We start from the raw sequence: 19,405 nt of genomic DNA, 5'->3' as shown, positions 1-19,405 counted from the left end.
CTGTGGTGGGTCGGGGATGTGTGGGGGTGTGTCTGTGGTGGGTCGAGGGTGGGGGTGTGTCTTTGGTGGGTCGGTGGGGTGTGTCTGTGATGAATCATCATACTCCCCACATGCCCCCGGATATTTTCAGTTGACTCCAATATTCAGTTTCTGGTGATGGAAGCTCAGTTATTGGTCACTGGGGAGGCTGTGCTCTGCAGCTCCATCTAATTCTCCCACTGGGTAAGTTAAAGGCTGGCTTTATTTATGGTAACATTTCACTGAGTGTGAGAGTTGGGGTGAGCCAGTGGCTTGAACAACTTGGAATATTCCAGGAGGTATCTCACTGTTCTCTGAAACGCACATTGTGGGGCAGGCGGATAGCGCAGGGGTTACTCTCTGGGAGCCTCGGTAACTGCTTCGTATTCCTGTGTACAGGGTGGGGGGGCTGGGGGAGGTCCTGGTTTCTGGTAGGAGTTGCCTGGGGAACAGCAGCTGCAGTGAAAACTCTGACAGTTGCTGGAGATGGAGTCCCACACATTCCCTGCTGTTTACCCGGGGCAGGCACTCAGACAGCGAGGGTTCCAATGTCTTCCTACCATGGGACAGCCCCAGTCCTGCACTCACTCAGGAGGACGTAGCTGCGTTTCCACTGGGGGGACAGTTGGGAGGGAGACAGAGTGTTCACTGACTAAGGAATAAGAGTGACTTAAGGCTTGCTTCTCTCTCCTAACCCAGAAGCACTGAGCTCAATCGCAATTCCTGAGATCAGACACCTCAGCAGAGAGGGAAAGAGAGTAACACTGCACTGTGCTGTGAAACCCTCTGCAAATGTGACAGCTTTGACGACTCTTCACACACAGGCATTTACACGATCACATCATTCACTCTCTCAGGCATGAGTCAAACACTGAGCACAAAAATACTGTCAACAGGCTGGAACAGTTCAATGACAAAATAAAAGGAATTACTAAGAATCAAAATTAATTTAAACATATCTAAGATCACAGATAAATGGATGAGAGATTCGGGATTAGGAAGCCAGTCTGTTGATTGTGCTGTGGCTCTTTCACAGTACAGCATCTGAGCGGATCCAGGAACATCTCCCTTAAAAATAGTTTTCTTCAGCTAACCTACAAAACATTTCCAGTTTTCAATACCATGAATCTTTCAAAATATAATTCACCATTTACAATGAACTGTTCACAATAAAAGTCCATTAAAAAAAATTAAAAATGAATTGCAGCAATTGTAATTTCTTTGTGCTAAACTCTGCTGACAAGGCCTGGCTCCCGAGACACTTGAAAGGGAAAGCCTTGTTTTACGTTTCATACTATAAACATACTCAGCCTTCAAAAAAGTAATGTTAAATGCTACGGAGGACACAGCCAGTCCTGGATTCAATTTCTTTGAAGAACTGGTGGTTTTTGCACCCTCCATGTCGGGGAATGTGACTTTTTGGTGGTGAGTTTTTGAGCCAAAACAATGCCCCCAAAATACCCGTGTCACCGGAGCAGTCATGAAGATTCAACCAAAACAATAAATTGTTGCTCTTCAAGGCAACAAATGATTTTGTTGCTGTTTTGCTTTTCCTTCAATAACCAAACACGATGGCACAGGAGAAGTGTTGAATCCTGTGGGTACATGGGCAAAAATCTGGGAAGTGATGGATTTCCGAACATTGGAGAGAGTGATGGAGCACACACCGACTCTATGGTTTATTTGGTTTGAAGGACTGAGTGAAGTCTGTGTTAGGTTTGTTCCGGGTTTTACTGTGAAGACTGAAATGTTACACTGAAGCAAACGTTGGCTTTTGCTAGTTTAATGCATCGTGTGAAATGGGAGGAAGACCAAGAGTTCACGGTAAGTCAGGACAGATTGGCATTCTGGGTGGAAATCTGCGCCAAACACTGATCACGTCTCCAGCTCAATGTTGATTGAAGATGCCAGTTTGGTCCCCCATTTCCCTGTTCGCAAACAATCCAGACAGGAACTCCTTGACTCCAGTGAGAAGCGCTCACACAGTGCAGGACTTGTCTGTCGGTTGCTGTGTGGTCGGTGAGCCGAGGCTGGGGGCGCTCGGATTGGTTTTTGGAAAGACGACAGGTTTGGGCCTGAGAGCGGGAGGTTTCACCTGGGCTGCTATCTTCACCGACTTCACTGGCCTGAAGGTGCACGGCATATCCCCGGAGGAGCTGGCACTCCTCTGCAGAGAGGACTCCGAGTCCTTCAGAATGCGGGAATGGAGGGGGCTGGAAGGTTCCGATGTGGGAGCCATCGATGGAGATGCCTTCATGGGTTCCAGCGTGTCTAGGACCACGTCGGGGGCATGTTTCACTGCACTCTGACGCTCCAGTTCCCGGAGCTCATTCAGGGCTGAATTCATTGTGGCCTCAATATCCTGCAAAACAAAATTTCCCAAAATATTAGAAAGGACCAAACTGGAACCTGACGGATTCACTGAGGCAGCCAAAAGGTATACGTAAAATCAAACTGAAAAAAAATGTGGATGCTGAAAATCAGAAACAAAAACAGAAGTTGCTGGAAAAACACAGCAGGTCTGGCAGCATCTGTGGAGAGAAATCAGAGTTAACGTTTTGGGTTGAGTGACCCTTATGGGGAAACATTAATTTTGATTTCTCTCTACAAATGCTGCCTGACCCGCTGAGTTTAACTGGCCATATGTTCAATATAAATAGCACAGAAGTGATATGGGAACAGTGACTACACTAAAAATAAAACAAAAACAAATTACTGGAAAAACGCAGGAAGTCTGGCAGCATCTGTGGAGAGAAAGTGACCCTTCTCCAAAACACCGAGGGTAAAGCTAGTTGGAATGGGCTGAAGACATGAAAGACACTTTATAGATTAGTCTGTATCATCACATATCTGAGAGTTCCATTTCTATCACCACACAGAAATATCCTTGTGCTGCCCATATGTAACACAAGTTAGATCCTTGGATTCTGTTTACTAGAAGGTGTCTGGGATTTATTCATTGCTGAACTAACACACACAGGATGGAGTTATCTCCACACAGCACTAGCACGCAGAATAGGTGATGCTTCTGGTCATGTGATGCCAAGTACCTGACAGATCTGCATAAAGCACTTCTTAAAGGGACATCGTGCTTAATGCTATAACATCATGACATTCTAATTTCAGTTTCCTCTCTCACCCTTTTGATATTTTCACCATTTCAACCGCAGTACTTTAAACCTTAATCCTTTAAAAAGGTCTGACTTTCTGGGGAATAAGGAATGGGGAAAAACCAGTTCGCCACCCTCTAATTAGGAGGGAGATCCAGTGATCACTAGGAATCGGGTACGTCACTCAGTGATCATGCCAACAGACCACAAGCTGCTGTGAACTGTAATTGGTCAGATTAAAGCCAGAGAATAGAATAATAGGCAGAAGGCAAGGACAACAGATTTTTATTGTCAAGTTGATTATGTCATCATTCCTAACATTGGAATCAATTAATGGATCATATCGGTATCTCATATTTTTATATTCCAGTTACAGACACAGGACTGGGCAGTGTGTACTTGTTTCCGTCATACACAGGACTGGGCAATGTGTACCTTGTGTCCGTCATACATAGGACTGGGCAGTGTGTACTTGTGTCCATCATACAGAGGTCTGGTACATAGGACTGGGCAGTGTGTACTTGTGTCCATCATACAGAGGTCTGGGCAGTGTGTACTTGTGTCCGTCATACACAGGACTGGGCAGTGTGTACTTGTGTCCGTCATACACAGGACTGGGCAGTGTGTACTTGTGTCCGTCATACACAGGACTGGGTAGTGTGTACTTGTGTCCGTCATACAGAGGACTGGACAGTGTGTACTTGTGTCCATCATACAGAGGACTGGGCATGTGTACTTGTGTCCATCATATACAGGACTGGGCAGTGTGTACTTGTGTCCGTCATACACAGGACTGGACAGTGCGTACTTGTGTCCTTTATACACAGGACTGGGCAGTGTGTACTTGTGTCCGTCCAGCTACACACTGGACGGTGTAGTGTTTAGCATCCCAGCTTCACACAGGACAGTGTAGTGTTTACAATCCCAGCTACACACAGGACGGTGCAGTGTTTAACATCCTAGCTGTACACAGGACAGTGCAGTGTTTACAATCCCAGCTATATACAAGACAGTGCAGTGTTTACAATCTCAGCTGTACACAGGACAGTGTAGTATTTACAATCTCAGCTATATACAGGACAGTGCAGTGTTTACAATCCCAGCTATACACAGGACGGTGCAGTGTTTACAATCCCAGCTATATACAGGACAGTGCAGTGTTTACAGTCCCAGCTATATGCAGGTCAGTGCAGTGTTTACAATCCCAGCTGTACACAGGACTGTGCAGTGTTTACAATCCCAGCTACATACAGGTCAGTGCAGTGTTTACAATCCCAGCTATATACAGGACAGTGCAGTGTTTACAGTCTCAGCTATATACAGGACAGTGCAGTATTTACAGTCCCAGCTATATACAGGACAGTGCAGTATTTACAGTCCCAGCTATATACAGCACAGTGCAGTGTTTACCATCTAACATTTGATTCACATGGCTGTAGTTTTGCCGAGCCAGTCTCTCTGAGATTTCAGACACCTCCCGATGGGAGGACACCTTTTTCTCGTTTCCCGGCTGTGCTCTGAGTTATGGAACGAATTGGGGGAAGGGTAGATGTGAGAAAAAAAATCAAAATGTATAAAAAGATTCTGAAGAAAAAGCAAATATATGTTGAAGAGAAAAAGCCTTGTGATTCTGTGCCATAACTTGCAGAGTCTGGAATGCTTTGTTGAAAACATAAAAATAAACAAAACAATTATTGTGATTTCAAAAGAATTTGTGTGGGGTTTGAGGTAATGGAGGATCACATTACAATCATTCAAGGGGCCCATGGCAACACAAGGGTTTTCTAGATACCAATGATCAAAGTGAAATTCCCAGTGCTCCTGGCCAATTCCTGCTGCAGTATATTGTTAACACATTGGAGAGACAAACAGCTCAGCCAGTACACCCAGCCTTGAGCAGGGAACACTGCTAACTTTTCCTTGTATTTGCATTTTCCAGGAAACCCAATTCCACTTTCTCCCCCTTCTCCTTCAGATATCGCACACTAGCATCAGTTTGACGTAACTTCAGAGCTGACAATTCCCAAGGAACAAAGCTCACATCTCTCCCCAACTGCACCACCCCCATCATCGTAAATCACTCAACAGTTATTCAAAGTCCCCAGACAGTAACACTATCCTCAGGATTGTGTTCCAGTACTGAATGCACATCAATAAAAGAACTTCTGAACACATTGCTTTCTCTTGTGTGACAATTAACCAAGAGCTTTCTGTTCTGTAGATGTTGTGCTGTCTGCTGTACATTTGGCAGGAATGACAAGGAAACCTTTGACTCCACAGAAAATGATATTCTAAAACTGGCAGAGGGAGCGATGGAACTGGGGCTACAGATTCACAAATCATTACAAATAATAATGTGCGTTAACAAGGCCATCAACAGCTCAATACTTTGTTGGTGGGTTAGTGGGCGAAGGCTTGGCGGTGCTTGGGAGAAATTGCTTGACTACAAATTCTTTTGTTAATCTTAATTAGTGTAGACCAGAACTTGAATATTCTTGAAAAAGGACACATTTTGTCAAAGTTTTTTATAACTAGTATTCATCAGGACAGTTTGCAAAAAGTGAATATAGGCGGCGTGGTTAGTTAAGTTTGCAGATGACACCAAAATTGGAGGTGTAGTGGACCGTGAAGAAGGTGACCTCAGAGTACAACAGGACCTTGATCAGATGGGCCAAAGGGCCGAGGAGTGGCAGATGGAATTTAATTTAGATAAATGGCAAGTGCTGCATTTTGGAAAGGCAAATAAGGACAGGGCTTACACACTTAATGGCAAAGCCCTAGGGAGTGTTGCTGAACTAAGAGACCTTAGAGTGCAGGTTCATAGCTCCTTGAAAGTGGAGTCGCAGGCAGATAGGATAGTGAAGACGACATTTGGTATGCTTTCCTTTATTGGTCAGAGTATTAGTTTAATTCAGATAAATGCGAGGTGCCTCATTTTGGGAAAGCAAATCTTAGCAGGATTCATACATTTAATGGTAAGGTCCTAGGGAACAAAGAGACCTTGGAGTGCAGGTTCATATCTCCTTGAAAGTGGAGTCGCAGGTAGATAGGATAGTGAAGAAGGCGTTTGGTATGCTTTCCTTTATTGGTCAGAGTATTGAGTACAGGAGTTGGGAGGTCATGTTGCGGCTGTACAGGTTAGGCCACTGTTGGAATATTGCATGCAATTCTGGTTTCCTTCCTATTGGAAAGATATTATGAAACTTGAAAGGGTTCAGAAAAGATTTACAAGGATGTTGCCAGGGTTGGAGGATCTGAGCTACAGAGAGAGGCTGAACAGCCTGGGGCTGTTTTCCCTGGAGGGTCGGAGGCTGAGGGGTGACCTTATAGAGATTTATAAAATCATGAGGGGCATGGACTGGGCGGGGGAGTCCAAAACTAGATGGCATAGGTTTAAGGTTAGAGGGGAAAGACTTAAAAGGAACTTGAGGGGCAATTTTTTTCATGCAGAGTGTTTTCTCCTTCATTCACAGGATAAGGATGTCACTGGCTCGGCCAGCATTTATTGCCCTAATTATTTAGAGTCAGTCATATTGCTTGGGTCTGGAGTCACATGTTGGCCAGACTAGGTATGAATAGCAGTTTTCCTTAACCAGCTGGGTTTTTCCCAAATAATTGGCTCTGGATTCATGGTCATTATTAGACTCTTAATTCCAGATTTATTTTTCTTGAATTTAATTTCCACAATCTTCCATGGCAGAATTTGAACCTGGGATCCCAGAACATTACCTGGCGTCTCTGAATTAACAGCTCAGCAATAATATCACTAGGCCATCATTAGGGTGGTGCGTGTGTGGAATGAGCTGCCAGAGGAAGGAGTGGAGGTCGGTACAACTACACCATTTAAAAGGTATCTGGATGGGTAAATGAATAGGAAGGCTTTAGAGAGATGTGAGCCAAATGCTGATAAATGGGACTGGATTAAGTTCGGATGTCTGGTCAGCATGGATGGGTTGGACTGAACGCTCTGTTTCCATGCTGCGTACGGGTGGTTCTGATATAATGTGATAGTTCCGTTCTCATGCGATCTCGTGTGCAGAGGAAACTCCATTATCCGGCATTTGATTATCCGAATATCGGGTTATCTGGCAAGATCGCAAGGTCCCGATGCTTGGCTAAACTATTGTTATCCAGCATTTGATTATCTGGAATTCGGTTAACCGAACGAAATACTCCCTGCTCATGTCCTTCAGTTAATCGAGGTTCCTCTGTAATAAGAAAATCGTGCAATAACAACGCCATTTAAACTAATGGGGCCAGAATCACGTTATAACCAATACAGGTAAGGAAAGTTCGCATTCTAGCAATTTGTCAATCATATTAAAGCCAATCTGTATTGAAGAAACACATTATTGCAGAACTGACTGTACCTCTGTGACAGAAAACACCAATGTAAAGGAAAACAACATTTTATACGCAATGAGAAAAGAGTGCTGATTGGTTGGTTAAAAAAAGATCTTCAACTGATGGAGATGCTGCCATGGAGAATGTAGCATCATTTAACTGGTGTATCTGATATGGCAACAGCTCTACCAACCAGAGTCTAGTAGCTCACCAATTAGCACCGGTTTCTCATCCGGTACAGAATATTGTTTGAATCAACGGTTTTTTTTGCTGATTGGCAGGATGTAGCAAGTGGGAGTCCCACTGGAGTGTATGGTAGGATCTCAGCTCAGGTGAGGGGACTGAAGGCAGGGGGTGGCAAAATTCACAGGTAACACACAGATAGGTCGGGAAGTACATTGTGAAAAAGACAGAAGAAGGTTGGAGGTCAATCTAAGAGGTTGAGTGAGTGGGCAAAGATCCAGCAGATGGAGTATAACATGGGAAAATATGAAATGTTTCCTGGTGGGATCAATAATAAAGCAGAATATTATTTAAGCAAAGGGTTTGTTGTGCTCATGGGTGAGACACTAAATGTAAGGTATACAGGTACAGCAAATGATTCATAAGTCTAATGGAATGTTATCCTTTGTTCTGAAAGGAAATGAACATTAAAGGAAAGAGCAAATTCCTGCAGCAGTTAGAATCTGTACAGAAAATAAAACATGCTGGAGATTACAGTGGGTCAGGCAGTATCCATGGAGAGAGAGCAAGCTAATGATTCAACTCTCGATGACTCTTCATCTGGACTTGAAATGGTAGCTTGGTCTCTCTCTCCATGATGCTGTCTGACCCGCTGTGACCTCCAGCTTTTTTTTTGTTTGTCATGAAAGTAAGGATGTTGGCCTTCAATGACACAGAGCATTGGAGAGACCAGCTCTCGGATAACATGTACAGATTTTGGTCTCCTTAATGAAGGATGCAAATACATTGAAGGACGATTACCAGATTGATGCCTGGAATGAGTGGGTGGTCTCTGAGGGTCAAGTTGACAGGCTGACTCTGTAGCTACTGGAGTTTAGAGAGTGGGGGTGGGTGGGGGTGGGGATGACAGGTTGAATTGTGTAAGATCCTGAATGGTTTTGTCAAGGTGGGTGTGGGAAGGATGCTTCTTCCTGTAGGCAAGTCCCAAACAAGGGGACACTGTTTAAAATTAGGGATTACCCTCTTGGAACAGGGAAGGGAAGAATTTTTTTCAGTGAGGGTTTGGAACTCTACTTCAGGAGGTGGAGGAGGTTGGGGAAGGGGTGGTGTCATTAAATATTGTGAAGGTGGAGTTTGAGAGAGTTCCTTGCCTGAGTAGCATCGAAGAGTTATCAGAGAGGGGTGGGAATGGAGAACTCAAAACACAGGCAGGTCAGCTATGATCTAATCAAACAGTGAAGCACATTCGAAGGGCTGAATGGCCTGTGGTTCAAAAGTAGACAATGATTACCACAGTCCAGATTAGCATGGTGCTGGAAAAGCACAGCAGGTCAGGCAGCATCTGAGGAGCAGGAAAATCGATGTTTTGGGCAAATCTGATGACGGGCTTTTGCCTGAAACGTCGATTTTCCTGCTCCTCGGATGCTGCCTGACCTGCTGTGCTTTTCCAGCACCACTCTAATCTGGACTCTGATCTCCAGCGTCTGCAGTCCTCACTTTTGCCTAATGATTACCATAGTAACTGGTAAAGCTCAGTGAATGCCTGTCAGCCTCCCCATATCCCTGCATTTCAGGCTGCACAGAGTGAAGACGGGGGCCAGCCAGCTTTGTGGGAGCCAGATGAAAGAAAGCAAAATGGTACCTGGGCAATTGTCTCCGGGTCCAGGGGCTTGTGGTTACTGAAGCTCTTGGACCTCCCGGCTGCCATCGCCTTGCGAACCTGTGGGCTGTCGACCCTATTGGCTGAGGGCCGGCGGGTAACAGCGTTGGGACCCCCATGTACCATCGCTGACCGTTTATCCGCTGTCTCCTTGTTGCTGTTTGGGGGAACCTGGGCGGAGCTCCGGGGACTGGCTGAGGTTTGTGGTTCTCTGTCTGCAGGAACAGGCACGAGCCCATGGCCAGCGATGCCAGGCCCTTCAGCGGAACGGAAAGAGCGTCGGACACTACCAACCTCGGCCTTCTTCTTCTGCCTGGGTCAATAATCCAAAAGGAACAACTTACAACCAGAGAACAGTACAGTATCGGAGGCCATTCAGCCTATTATAGGCTGTGCTTACACTTAGAATCATAGAATCCCTGCAGCACTGAAAGAGGCCATTCAGCCCAACGAGTCACACTGACCCCTGAAGAACATCCCATCCAGACCCAGCTCCCAATTCTCGAATTCCCATGACCAATCCAGCACATCCCTGCACTGTGGGAGGAAACCCACAAATACACCAAGAGAATTTGCAAACTCCGTACAGAGAGTCACCCAAGGCTGGAATTGAGCCCAGATCCCTGGCTTTGTGAAGCAGCAGTGCTAACCACTGAGCCACCATGCCACCCACTGTCAAAGAGCTTTTCAGTTAATCCCACACTCACACCCTTCACCCAAAGCACAGTGATTCCTCAGCTCCTCCTAGTATTTATCCAAACAGCGAATCTACAATTGGATTCGTAACTATCACCAATTCATCAGTGCGGGTCGTTCTGCAAATGAAATCCTCTGGGTTCATCATCTCTGGATAGCTCTGTGAGAGCCAAGCAACCCTTTTCGCACTGATTCCCAGTATGGCTGAGAATAGTTACAGAGCCCTCTGGAGTTGCTCCCTGTCGTAGACAAGCCGGGGGAGAGAGGGCCCCCAAACGGCAAACCCTCTCTCCGTTTTCACATCGTATGTTCCCATTTTCAAACACATTCATTTCTGACCTGTTCAAGTTTGCCAAGTAGATATCAGCAACATGTCCCGTTGGTGAACTGACGCTGCCTTTACACAGGGGCTGTTCCACTGGGGGAGGAGCACTGCTCGGCTCAATGTCATCTTTTGGGCTCAACCGGTCGGAGAATGTATCATCACTGAGTGAGAGAGAGCGAGGGAGGGGGTTGAGGGATGGGGGGGAGGGGGATGGAGAGAGAGAGAGATAAAGATTCTGTCACTACACATAAACATAAAGCACATCAATTTAAAAGTACTCTGAACATAAAGTATAAAAACAACTGGAATAATTTTCCGAAGACCCCAGGGGTTAGAGTTTGGGTAGTTAAATGTCTTACCCCCTCAGATGGTTATTAACACTCAATGAAACTCCTCCTGGGAACTCCCTTCAAACTGAGACACATGACCCCCCCACCCACAGATGTCCACCCCCCCCTCCCCCCCCCCAATCCACCTCCAGAGTTGCTGGCGAATCAGAGGCCAGCATCTCTTTTGCACAGTGGTGCCATCAAGGAGGCGGTGGCTGCTGCGGGAATTACAGCCCCAGGGAGGCCCAGGCTCACACAAGATGGATCAGGCTGAAGGTGGCTGATGACAAGAGGGATCTCATGAGTTGGAGGCTGGGGGGAAGGGGTTGTGTAGCTGCAAGGGTGAGTGAGGGTGCAGGATCCACCTCAGCTCTCGATGCCAAGTACCTCTCGGGGCCTTAGATACAGGGTCATACCATAGAACATAGAACATAGAAAAATACAGCGCAGTACAGGCCCTTTGGCCCTCGATGTTGCGCCGATCCAAGCCCACCTAACCTACACTAGCCCACTATCCTCCATATACCTATCCAATGCCCGTTTAAATGCCCATAAAGAGGGAGAGTCCACCACTGCTACTGGCAGGGCATTCCATGAACTCACGACTCGCTGAGTAAAGAATCTACCCCTAACATCTGTCCTATACCTACCCCCCCTTAATTTAAAGCTATGCCCCCTCGTAATAGCTGACTCCATACGTGGAAAAAGGTTCTCACGGTCAAACCCTGGCAACAACTGTCCATTTAAGGACCTCAACTGGATCTTCCCATCTCCGCCCGCAAATTCCCTTCCAATCCACTCACCATTCTGACTGAGAAGTATATTGCTGTTCCTTCAGTGTCACTGAGTGAAAATCCTGGAATTCCCTCCCTAATTGCATTGTGGGTCAACCTACAGCACATGGACTGCAGCGGTTCAAGATGGCAGCTCATCCCCACCTTTTCAAGGGGCAACTAGGGACGGGCAATAAATGCTAGTGTAGTCAGAGACACCTGAGTCTCACAAGTGAATAAAATAAATTGTGTTGGAGGTAGGAAGTTGCTGGAGTTGCCTCCCACATGGATCAGATAAAAGTAAGGCAAGCCAGAAAAGAACTGAACAGAGGACTGAGTGACAAACTGCAGAAATATTGTGAAGGCTTGGCATCTGTTTTCTCAGAAGGTGTTTAATAAGGTGTCTCACAAGAAACTCATTACAAATATTCAGCCTGTGGCTCTTGAGTAAATATAGTAACAGAGAGAGAAAGCTGGCCAACAAACAGCTTATTGTCGAAGGGACAGGAACTGGGTCAATCTGGGCACAACCCTGCTCCCCCGCCCCCCGCACCGGTAAATCCAATTCTGTCCTCAGTGTTAATGACCCATTCAACTTGGACGACATTCTTAAAAAGTGACAAACAGCAGGTTGGATGAGAGAAAACAGCAGACAGGAGGCAACTGAACTAAATGTGAATAAATAAATGTGGCAAAACATTGTAAGAGGCATGAGTAGGAGTGGAAATGTGCAAGCAACAGAGAGAGCCCGCAGGCTTGGGAAATGAACACAGGATTCGATTAGAAAACGATGCACAAGTGGGAGCTGAGGAAGATTATTTGTAGGAGACAGAGAGGGAGGGGGAAGGTTGTCTTCAGAATGGAGGCCTGTAACCCCAGTGGTGTTCCACAGGGATCAGTGCTGGGTCCACTTCTGTTGATCATTTACATAAACAATTTGAATGAGAATATAGGAGATATGGATGGTAAGTTTGTGATTAACACCAAGATTTGGAGTATAGTGGACAGTGAAGAAGGTTATCGAAGATTACAAAGCGGTCTTGATCAAATGGGTCAATGGGCTGAGGAGTGACAGATGGAGTTTAATTTGGATAAATGTGAGGTATTGCGTTTTGGGAAAACTAAAAAGGACAGGTCTTATACAATTAATGGTAAGGCCCTGGGTAGTGTTGTAGAACAGAGACACTTAGGGATTCAGGTACATAATTCTGTGAAAGTTGGTCACAGGTAGAGAGGGTAGTTACAAAGGCATTTAGCTCAGACCTTTGAGTATAGGAATTGGGATGTCATGTCTATAAAATTATGAAATGCATCGATAGGATTGACGGTCAGAATTTTTTTCCCTAAAGTTGAAATGTCTAATACTAGACAGCATGCATTTAAGGTGAGAGGGGGAAAGGTCAAAGGAGATGTGAGGGGCAAGTGTTTTGCACAGAGTGGTTGGAGTGTGGAACACACTGCTAGGGGTGGTGGAGGAGATAGATACGATAGGAGTGTTTAAGGGACTTTTAGATAAGCACATGAATATGCAAGGAATGGAAGAATACGGACTGAGGGCAGGCAGAAGGGATTAGTTTAATTTGTATCATGTTCAGCACAATATCGTGGGCCAAAGGGCCTGTTCCTGTGCTGTACAGTTTCACGGGATGTTGGTGAGACCTCTTCTGGAATACTGTGTCCAGTTCTAGGCAACCTGTTACAGGAAGGATATTATTAAATTGGAAAGGGTTCAGAAAGGATTTACCAGGATGTTGCCAGGAATAGAGGATCTGAGTTACAAAAATAGGCTGGATAGGTTGGGACTTTTTTCACTGGAGCATAGGAAATTGAGGGATGACCTTACAGAGGTTTATAAAATCATGAGGGGCAGGGATAAGGTGAAGAGCAAAAGGTCTTTTCACACAGGTGGGGCTGTTCAAAACTAGAGGGGCACATATTTTACACAGAGAGTGGCCTGTGTATCAAATGAACTGCCAGACGAACTGGTAGATGCAGGTGTAGTTAGAACATTTAAAAGGTATTTGGATAAGTTCATGAATAGGAAAGGTTTGGAGGGATATGGGCCAATTGCAGGCAGAAGGGACTAGTTTAGTTTCAGAACATGGTCAGCCTGGGCAGGTTGGACCAAAGGGTTTAATTCCATGCTGGATGAGTCTATAACTCTATTTAAAAGTCAGTACATCTGGGTTTGGTTAAGAGGAGCACAGAGTCAGGCGAGGTGGTTAATTTTCACACAACACCAAGCATTAGCTGCAGCTTTGGAGAGCCCATTATTGAAAGGTCATTAAAACACGGCGCAGGAAGTTACCGTGAAAGGAGGAACCTCAGACAATCGCTCGGTATCCAGTGAAGCGATTGGTTCGTTTGCCACCTGTCTGTCCATTCTGCTAACCTCCCTGAAGCAGAGAGGTTTCACAAAAGATGTAACAAAATGATTTCCACTCACAAAGAGATTTGGTACCGAGATTAGGGAAAGTTGTGGTTGTGCAGTTAATGCACAGAGGTTAGAGAGTTAGATTTTCTGTTTAAGAGGGTTGTTTCAATCATAGGCAGTGGATAGAGACTATAGCACCTTGTCTGGGAAAAGGGAAGCAATATTTGTATCAGAGAATGATGCAAGGCCATGGGGAGAGAGCCAGGCTTCCAATTGCTTGGATTGGGAAAGTGGTCTCTTCCAGTGTCATTGTCTATAATGAGATTTGGAACTCTATCTATCTCACATCTATCACGGTTTAAATGAAAACGTACGTGTCCTGGACCACGATGTACTGATGTGGGACAAGTCCGTCTATTCCGTTATGCCGACCTTCCCACCAATCCTCAGAAGCTCGGTGATAGAGCAGGAGGCTGGCGCCTTTCTTGAAGGAGAGTTCCCGAGCTGTGCGTCCCGTGTAATCAAACTTAGCAATGGCTTCAATCGGCTCACCTTCTGCAAAGGGAGGAGAAAGGAAGGGTTTATTTCCACTCAGGACACTTCTCGCAATAAAAGTCCCTGCTAATATGTGCACTGTTCTATTGCTCGGTTTATTGGACTGTCTACATGTGACTGCGTTTACTGTTTCTGATTTGATATAATGACAGGTTTGTCCTCTTTTCCCTGTGAACTGGTGGGGTTTGGGGTCTGGCGTTGCTGCCCCTATCCCCTGTAAATTGCTGATTATTGTAAACTGTTTGTAATTTGTCCTGGTTAATAAAGTAAATAAATGTCCCATCCATTTCACTTTCTGCTGGCCCCTGTCTCTCTGGTCTCAGTTCCCTCATATTGATTCCTTTACCAGGAGCTGCCACTGAACATTAACACAGTCTCAAACTTGGCACAGCCCTCACTTGAGGTCAAGCCAATGCCCACAGATGGGCATTGTATAGACTGGGCAGGACTGAACGGCACTGAGGGGCAGTTCTGCCCAATGTGCCTCTCGAAGCTCACAGCCTGAGCCTTACTGAGGCTAACCCCATAAGACATTGGAGCAGAACATTAGGCCATTCAGCCCTTTGAGTCCACCATTCAAACATGGCTGATATGTTTTTCAACCCCATTCTCCCACTTTTTCCCTGTAATCTTTGATCCCCTTGACAATCAAAAACTTATCTATCTCTAACCCAAAAGTGAGCCAGACACCTCCCAGGCTGTGTTTACATTTTGCAGCCAATGAATGAGCCAGCGACAGGGGATGGGGGCCGGTGTGAGACACTATTGAAAGGTAGTCCTATCACTGGACCCTATACCCAACTCCCTCCTTCCACTGACCATCCTGGCTTTCAGTGTGTATAGCCTACCGCTGTTTGCCCCATTATGATCCCATTTCGGGGTTTGGTGAGATTTGGGGAGGGTGCTGGAGAAGCCTATGGAGTAGGGGGATGGGGCCTCAGAGATGGTGACAGCAAAATTTCAGCTTGTGACCCTTCCCCCCCTCAGGGAGCTGACAGCCTGCCCCACTTTGGGTGACACTGATCTCAAGGATTTTTTGCAGTAAATGATCACAATGATCTTCATTGTGCGGAGGGAGAGTTCGAATCCCGATAGGAAGCTGATATAATCAGGTCAGCTGCCGTGAATTTCAGTGGAAGGTAAAAGGAGCGCAGCTTCAATCCACTCTGGGAAACGCTGTTGATTTTAAATTCCATTCCTGACTGACTTAGGTCATTCCTTCAGTGTTACTGGGTGGGAATTCTAGAGCTCACACCCTGTCAGCACTGTGTGTACCCATCTCACACAGACTGCAGTCGATCATACAGTGATTCTCCCACTTACACAAGGGGCATTGAGGAAACATCAAAAACAGGAGCAGGCCATTCGGCCCTTTGAGCATGCTTTGTCATTTAATTTAATCAAGGCTGATCATCTCATTCCCCGATCCCACTTCCTACCCATACCCTTTGCTTCCTTTAGCCCTCAGAGTTAAATCTAACTCAGAAGTCACACAGCAGCAGATTATAGACCAACAGGTTTATTTGAAATCACAAGCTTTCAGAGAGTGGCTCCTTCATCCAGTGCAGTGACTTGTGGTTTCAAATAAACCTGTTGGACAATAATCTGGTGTCATGTGACTTCTGACTTTGTCCGCCCTAATCCAACCCCGGCACCTCCACATTATATTAAACTCTTTTTGAAAACATTCTACATTTCGGCTTCAACCACTTGCTGTGGCAAAGACAGGCAAGATGTGAAAGGTTTGAAACAAGTTTTGTTGGTGCCCTGGTCCAGATGAACAGCATGTGGAGGTGTGAGGGAGGCTAAATGATGAAGCCACAAGGGAATGTGAGTGACTCTGTGTTACCGTGTGGACTGTCAGCTTCAGTCATGGTTTGTTAGGCCAAGTTGAGGAGTCCAACTGTCTACATTCCTGCCTCAGTAATCATTCTGGCGCAGTGCGGCACATTACAGCACATCGGGTGGGGATGAACACTCCTCTCTCTGGTTTTTAGCTGCAGGCATGCCATTCACCAGATTTTCCCCAGGGTTGATGTCAATGCAGCGATGACATAGTTCAGGGAAAGCTACATATGTGTAAAAGCCATGTGTCTGTAACACAGTGCTGACAGAGTCCTGAGGAAGCCCCTCCCTGAAAGCTCAAGTCTCCCTGCCAATCTCTCTCCTCCATCAATGAAGGACAGCTGTTCCCCCAGTGTCTGGTTTCATAGCTACCTTTGTGTGAGTCCTACATAGAACATAGAACAATACAGCACAGAACAGGCCCTTCGGCCCACGATGTTGTGCCGAACATTTGTCCTAGCTTAAGCACCCATCCATGTACCTATCCAATTGCTGCTTAAAGGTCGCCAATGATTCTGACTCTGCCACTCCCACAGGCAGCGCATTCCATGCCCCCACCACTCTCTGGGTAAAGAACCTCCCCATGACATCCCCTCTATACCTTCCACCCTTCACCTTAAATTTACGTCCCCTTGTAACACTCTGTTGTACCTGGGGAAAAAGTTTCTGACTGTCTACTCTATCTATTCCTCTGATCATCTTATAAACCTCTATCTAGTCACCCCTCATCCTTCGACGTTCCAATGAGAAAAGGCCTAGCACTCTCAACCTATCCTCGTACGACCTATTCTCCATTCCAGGCAACATCCTGGTAAATCTTCTCTGCACCCTCTCCAAAGCTCCCACATCTTTCCTAAAGTGAGGCGACCAGAAATGCACACAGTACTCCAAATGTGGCCTAACCAAAGTCCTGTACAGCTACATCACTTCACGACTCTTGAATTCAATCCCTCTGCTAATGAACGATAATACTCCAGAGGCCTTCTTACAAACTCTATCCACCTGAGTGGCAACCTTCAAAGATCTATGTACATAGACCCCAAGATCCCTCTGTTCCTCCACCTGACTAAGAACCCTACCATTAACCCTGTATTCCGCATTCTTATTTGTTCTTCCAAAATGGACAACCTCACACTTGGCAGGGTTGAACTCCATCTGCCACTCCTCAGCCCAGCTCTGCATCATATCTAAGTCCCTCTGCAGCCGACAACAGCCCTCCTCACTGTCCACAACTCCACCTATCTTCGTATCATCTGCAAATTTACTGACCCACCCTTCGACTCCCTCATCTAAGTCATTAATAAAAATTACAAACAGCAGAGGACCCAGAACTGATCCCTGCGGAACTCCACTTGTAACTGGGCTCCAGGCTGAATATTTACCATCTACCACCACTCTCTGCCTTCGACCGGTTAGCCAGTTTTCTATCCAATTGGCCAAATTTCCCTCTATCCCATGCCTCCTGACTTTCCACATAAGCCTACCATGGGGAACCTTATCAAATGCCACACTACATCCACTGCTCTTCCCTCATCCACATGCTTGGACACCTCCTCAAAGAATTCAATAAGACAAGACCTACCCCTCACAAATCCGTGCTGGCTGTCCCTAATCAAGCAGTGTCTTTCCAGATACTCATAAATCCTATCCCTCAGTACCCTTTCCATTACTTTGCCTACCACAGAAGTAAGACTAACAGGCCTGTAATTCCCGGGGTTATCCCTATTCCCTTTTTTGAACAGGGGCACAACATTCGCTACTCTCCAGTCCCCTGGTACCACCCCCGTTGCCAGTGAAGACGAGAAGATCATTGCCAACGGTACTGCAATTTCCTCTCTTGCTTCCCACATAATCCTAGCATATATCCCGTCAGGCCCGGGGGACTTGTCTATCCTCAAGTTGTTCAAAATGTCCAACACATCTTCCTTCCTAACAGGTATCTCTTCTAGCTTACCAGTCCATTTCACACTCTCCTCTTCTACAATACGGTCCCTCTCGTTCGTAAATACTGAAGAGAAGTACTTGTTCAAGACCTCTCCTATCTCTTCCGACTCAAAACACAGTCTCCCACTACTGTCCTTGATCGGACCTACACTCGTTCTTGTCATTCTCATGTTTCTCACATACGCATAAAAGGCCTTGGGTTTATCCTTCATCCTACCCGCGAAAGATTTATCATGCCCTCTCTTAGCTCTCCTAATCCCTTTCTTCAGGTCCCTTCTGGCTATCCTGTATCCCTCCACTGCTCTGTCCGAATTCTGTTTCCTCAACCTTATGTAAGCCTCCTCCTTCCTCTTTACCAGACATTCAACCTCTCTCGTCAACCAAGGCTCCCTCACACGACCATTTCTTCCCTGCCTGATAGGTACATACATATCATGGACACGTAGTATCTGCTCTTTGAAAAAGTTCCACATTTCCACCACATCCTTCCCTGACAGCCTAAGCTCCCAACGTATGCTCCTCAAATCCTGCCTTACAGCATCGTAATTTCCCTTCCCCCAATTATAAAATCTACCTTGTTGTGCACACCTATCTCTCTCCATAACCAAGGTGAAAGTCACAGAATTGTGGTCACCATCACCAAAATGCTCACCCACTAACAAGCCCACCACTTGTCCCGGTTCATTACCGAGTACCAAATCCAATATGCCCTCCCCTCTGGTTGGACAATCTACATACTGCGTTAGAAAAGCTTCCTGGACACACTGCACAAACACCGCCCCATCCAATCTACTTGATCTAAAGAGCTTCCAATCAATATTTGGGAAGTTGAAGTCGCCCATGACTACGACCCTGTGGCTTCTGCACCTTTCCAAAATCTGTTTCCCAATCTGTTCCTCCACATCTCTGCTGCTATTGGGGGGCCGAGAGTAAACACCCAACAAGGTGACTGCACCTTTCCTATTTCTGACTTCAGCCCATACTACCTCCAGAGGCAGATCCCCCTCAAACTTCCTTTCTACAGCCGTTATACCATTTCTAATTAGCAATGCCACCCCCCCTCCTTTTTTCCCACCCTCCCTAATCTTACTGAAACACCTGTAACCAGGAACCTCCAACAGCCATTCCTGTCCCACATCTATCCACGTGTCCGTGATGGCCACAACATCGTAGTCCCAGGTACCGATCCACGCCTTAAGTTCACCCACCTTATTTCTGATACTCCTTGCGTTGAAGTATACACACTTGA

At 46.0% G+C, this 19,405-nt stretch overlaps 1 protein-coding gene across 4 annotated transcripts in view; it reads right to left on the bottom strand.

The window, feature by feature from the left end:
* Positions 1-408: 408 nt before the first annotated feature.
* The window catches only part of srgap2 (SLIT-ROBO Rho GTPase activating protein 2), a 244,264-nt gene continuing 225,267 nt past the window's right edge, over positions 409-19,405 (bottom strand). For all 4 annotated transcript variants that reach the window (XM_043716321.1, XM_043716322.1, XM_043716323.1 and 1 more), the window contains 4 exons: positions 14,187-14,367; positions 10,351-10,497; positions 9,298-9,628; positions 409-2,380 (listed from right to left, as the gene is read on the bottom strand). In XM_043716321.1, coding sequence (XP_043572256.1) covers positions 1,997-2,380; positions 9,298-9,628; positions 10,351-10,497; positions 14,187-14,367 — 1,043 coding nt within the window. In that variant the 3' untranslated portion in view covers positions 409-1,996. The remainder of the gene's footprint in view (positions 2,381-9,297; positions 9,629-10,350; positions 10,498-14,186; positions 14,368-19,405) is intronic.

The sequence above is a fragment of the Chiloscyllium plagiosum genome, chromosome 26, assembly GCF_004010195.1.
Source record: "Chiloscyllium plagiosum isolate BGI_BamShark_2017 chromosome 26, ASM401019v2, whole genome shotgun sequence".
Lineage (NCBI taxonomy): Eukaryota > Metazoa > Chordata > Chondrichthyes > Orectolobiformes > Hemiscylliidae > Chiloscyllium > Chiloscyllium plagiosum.
This window is presented reverse-complemented; position numbering and strand designations above follow the sequence as displayed.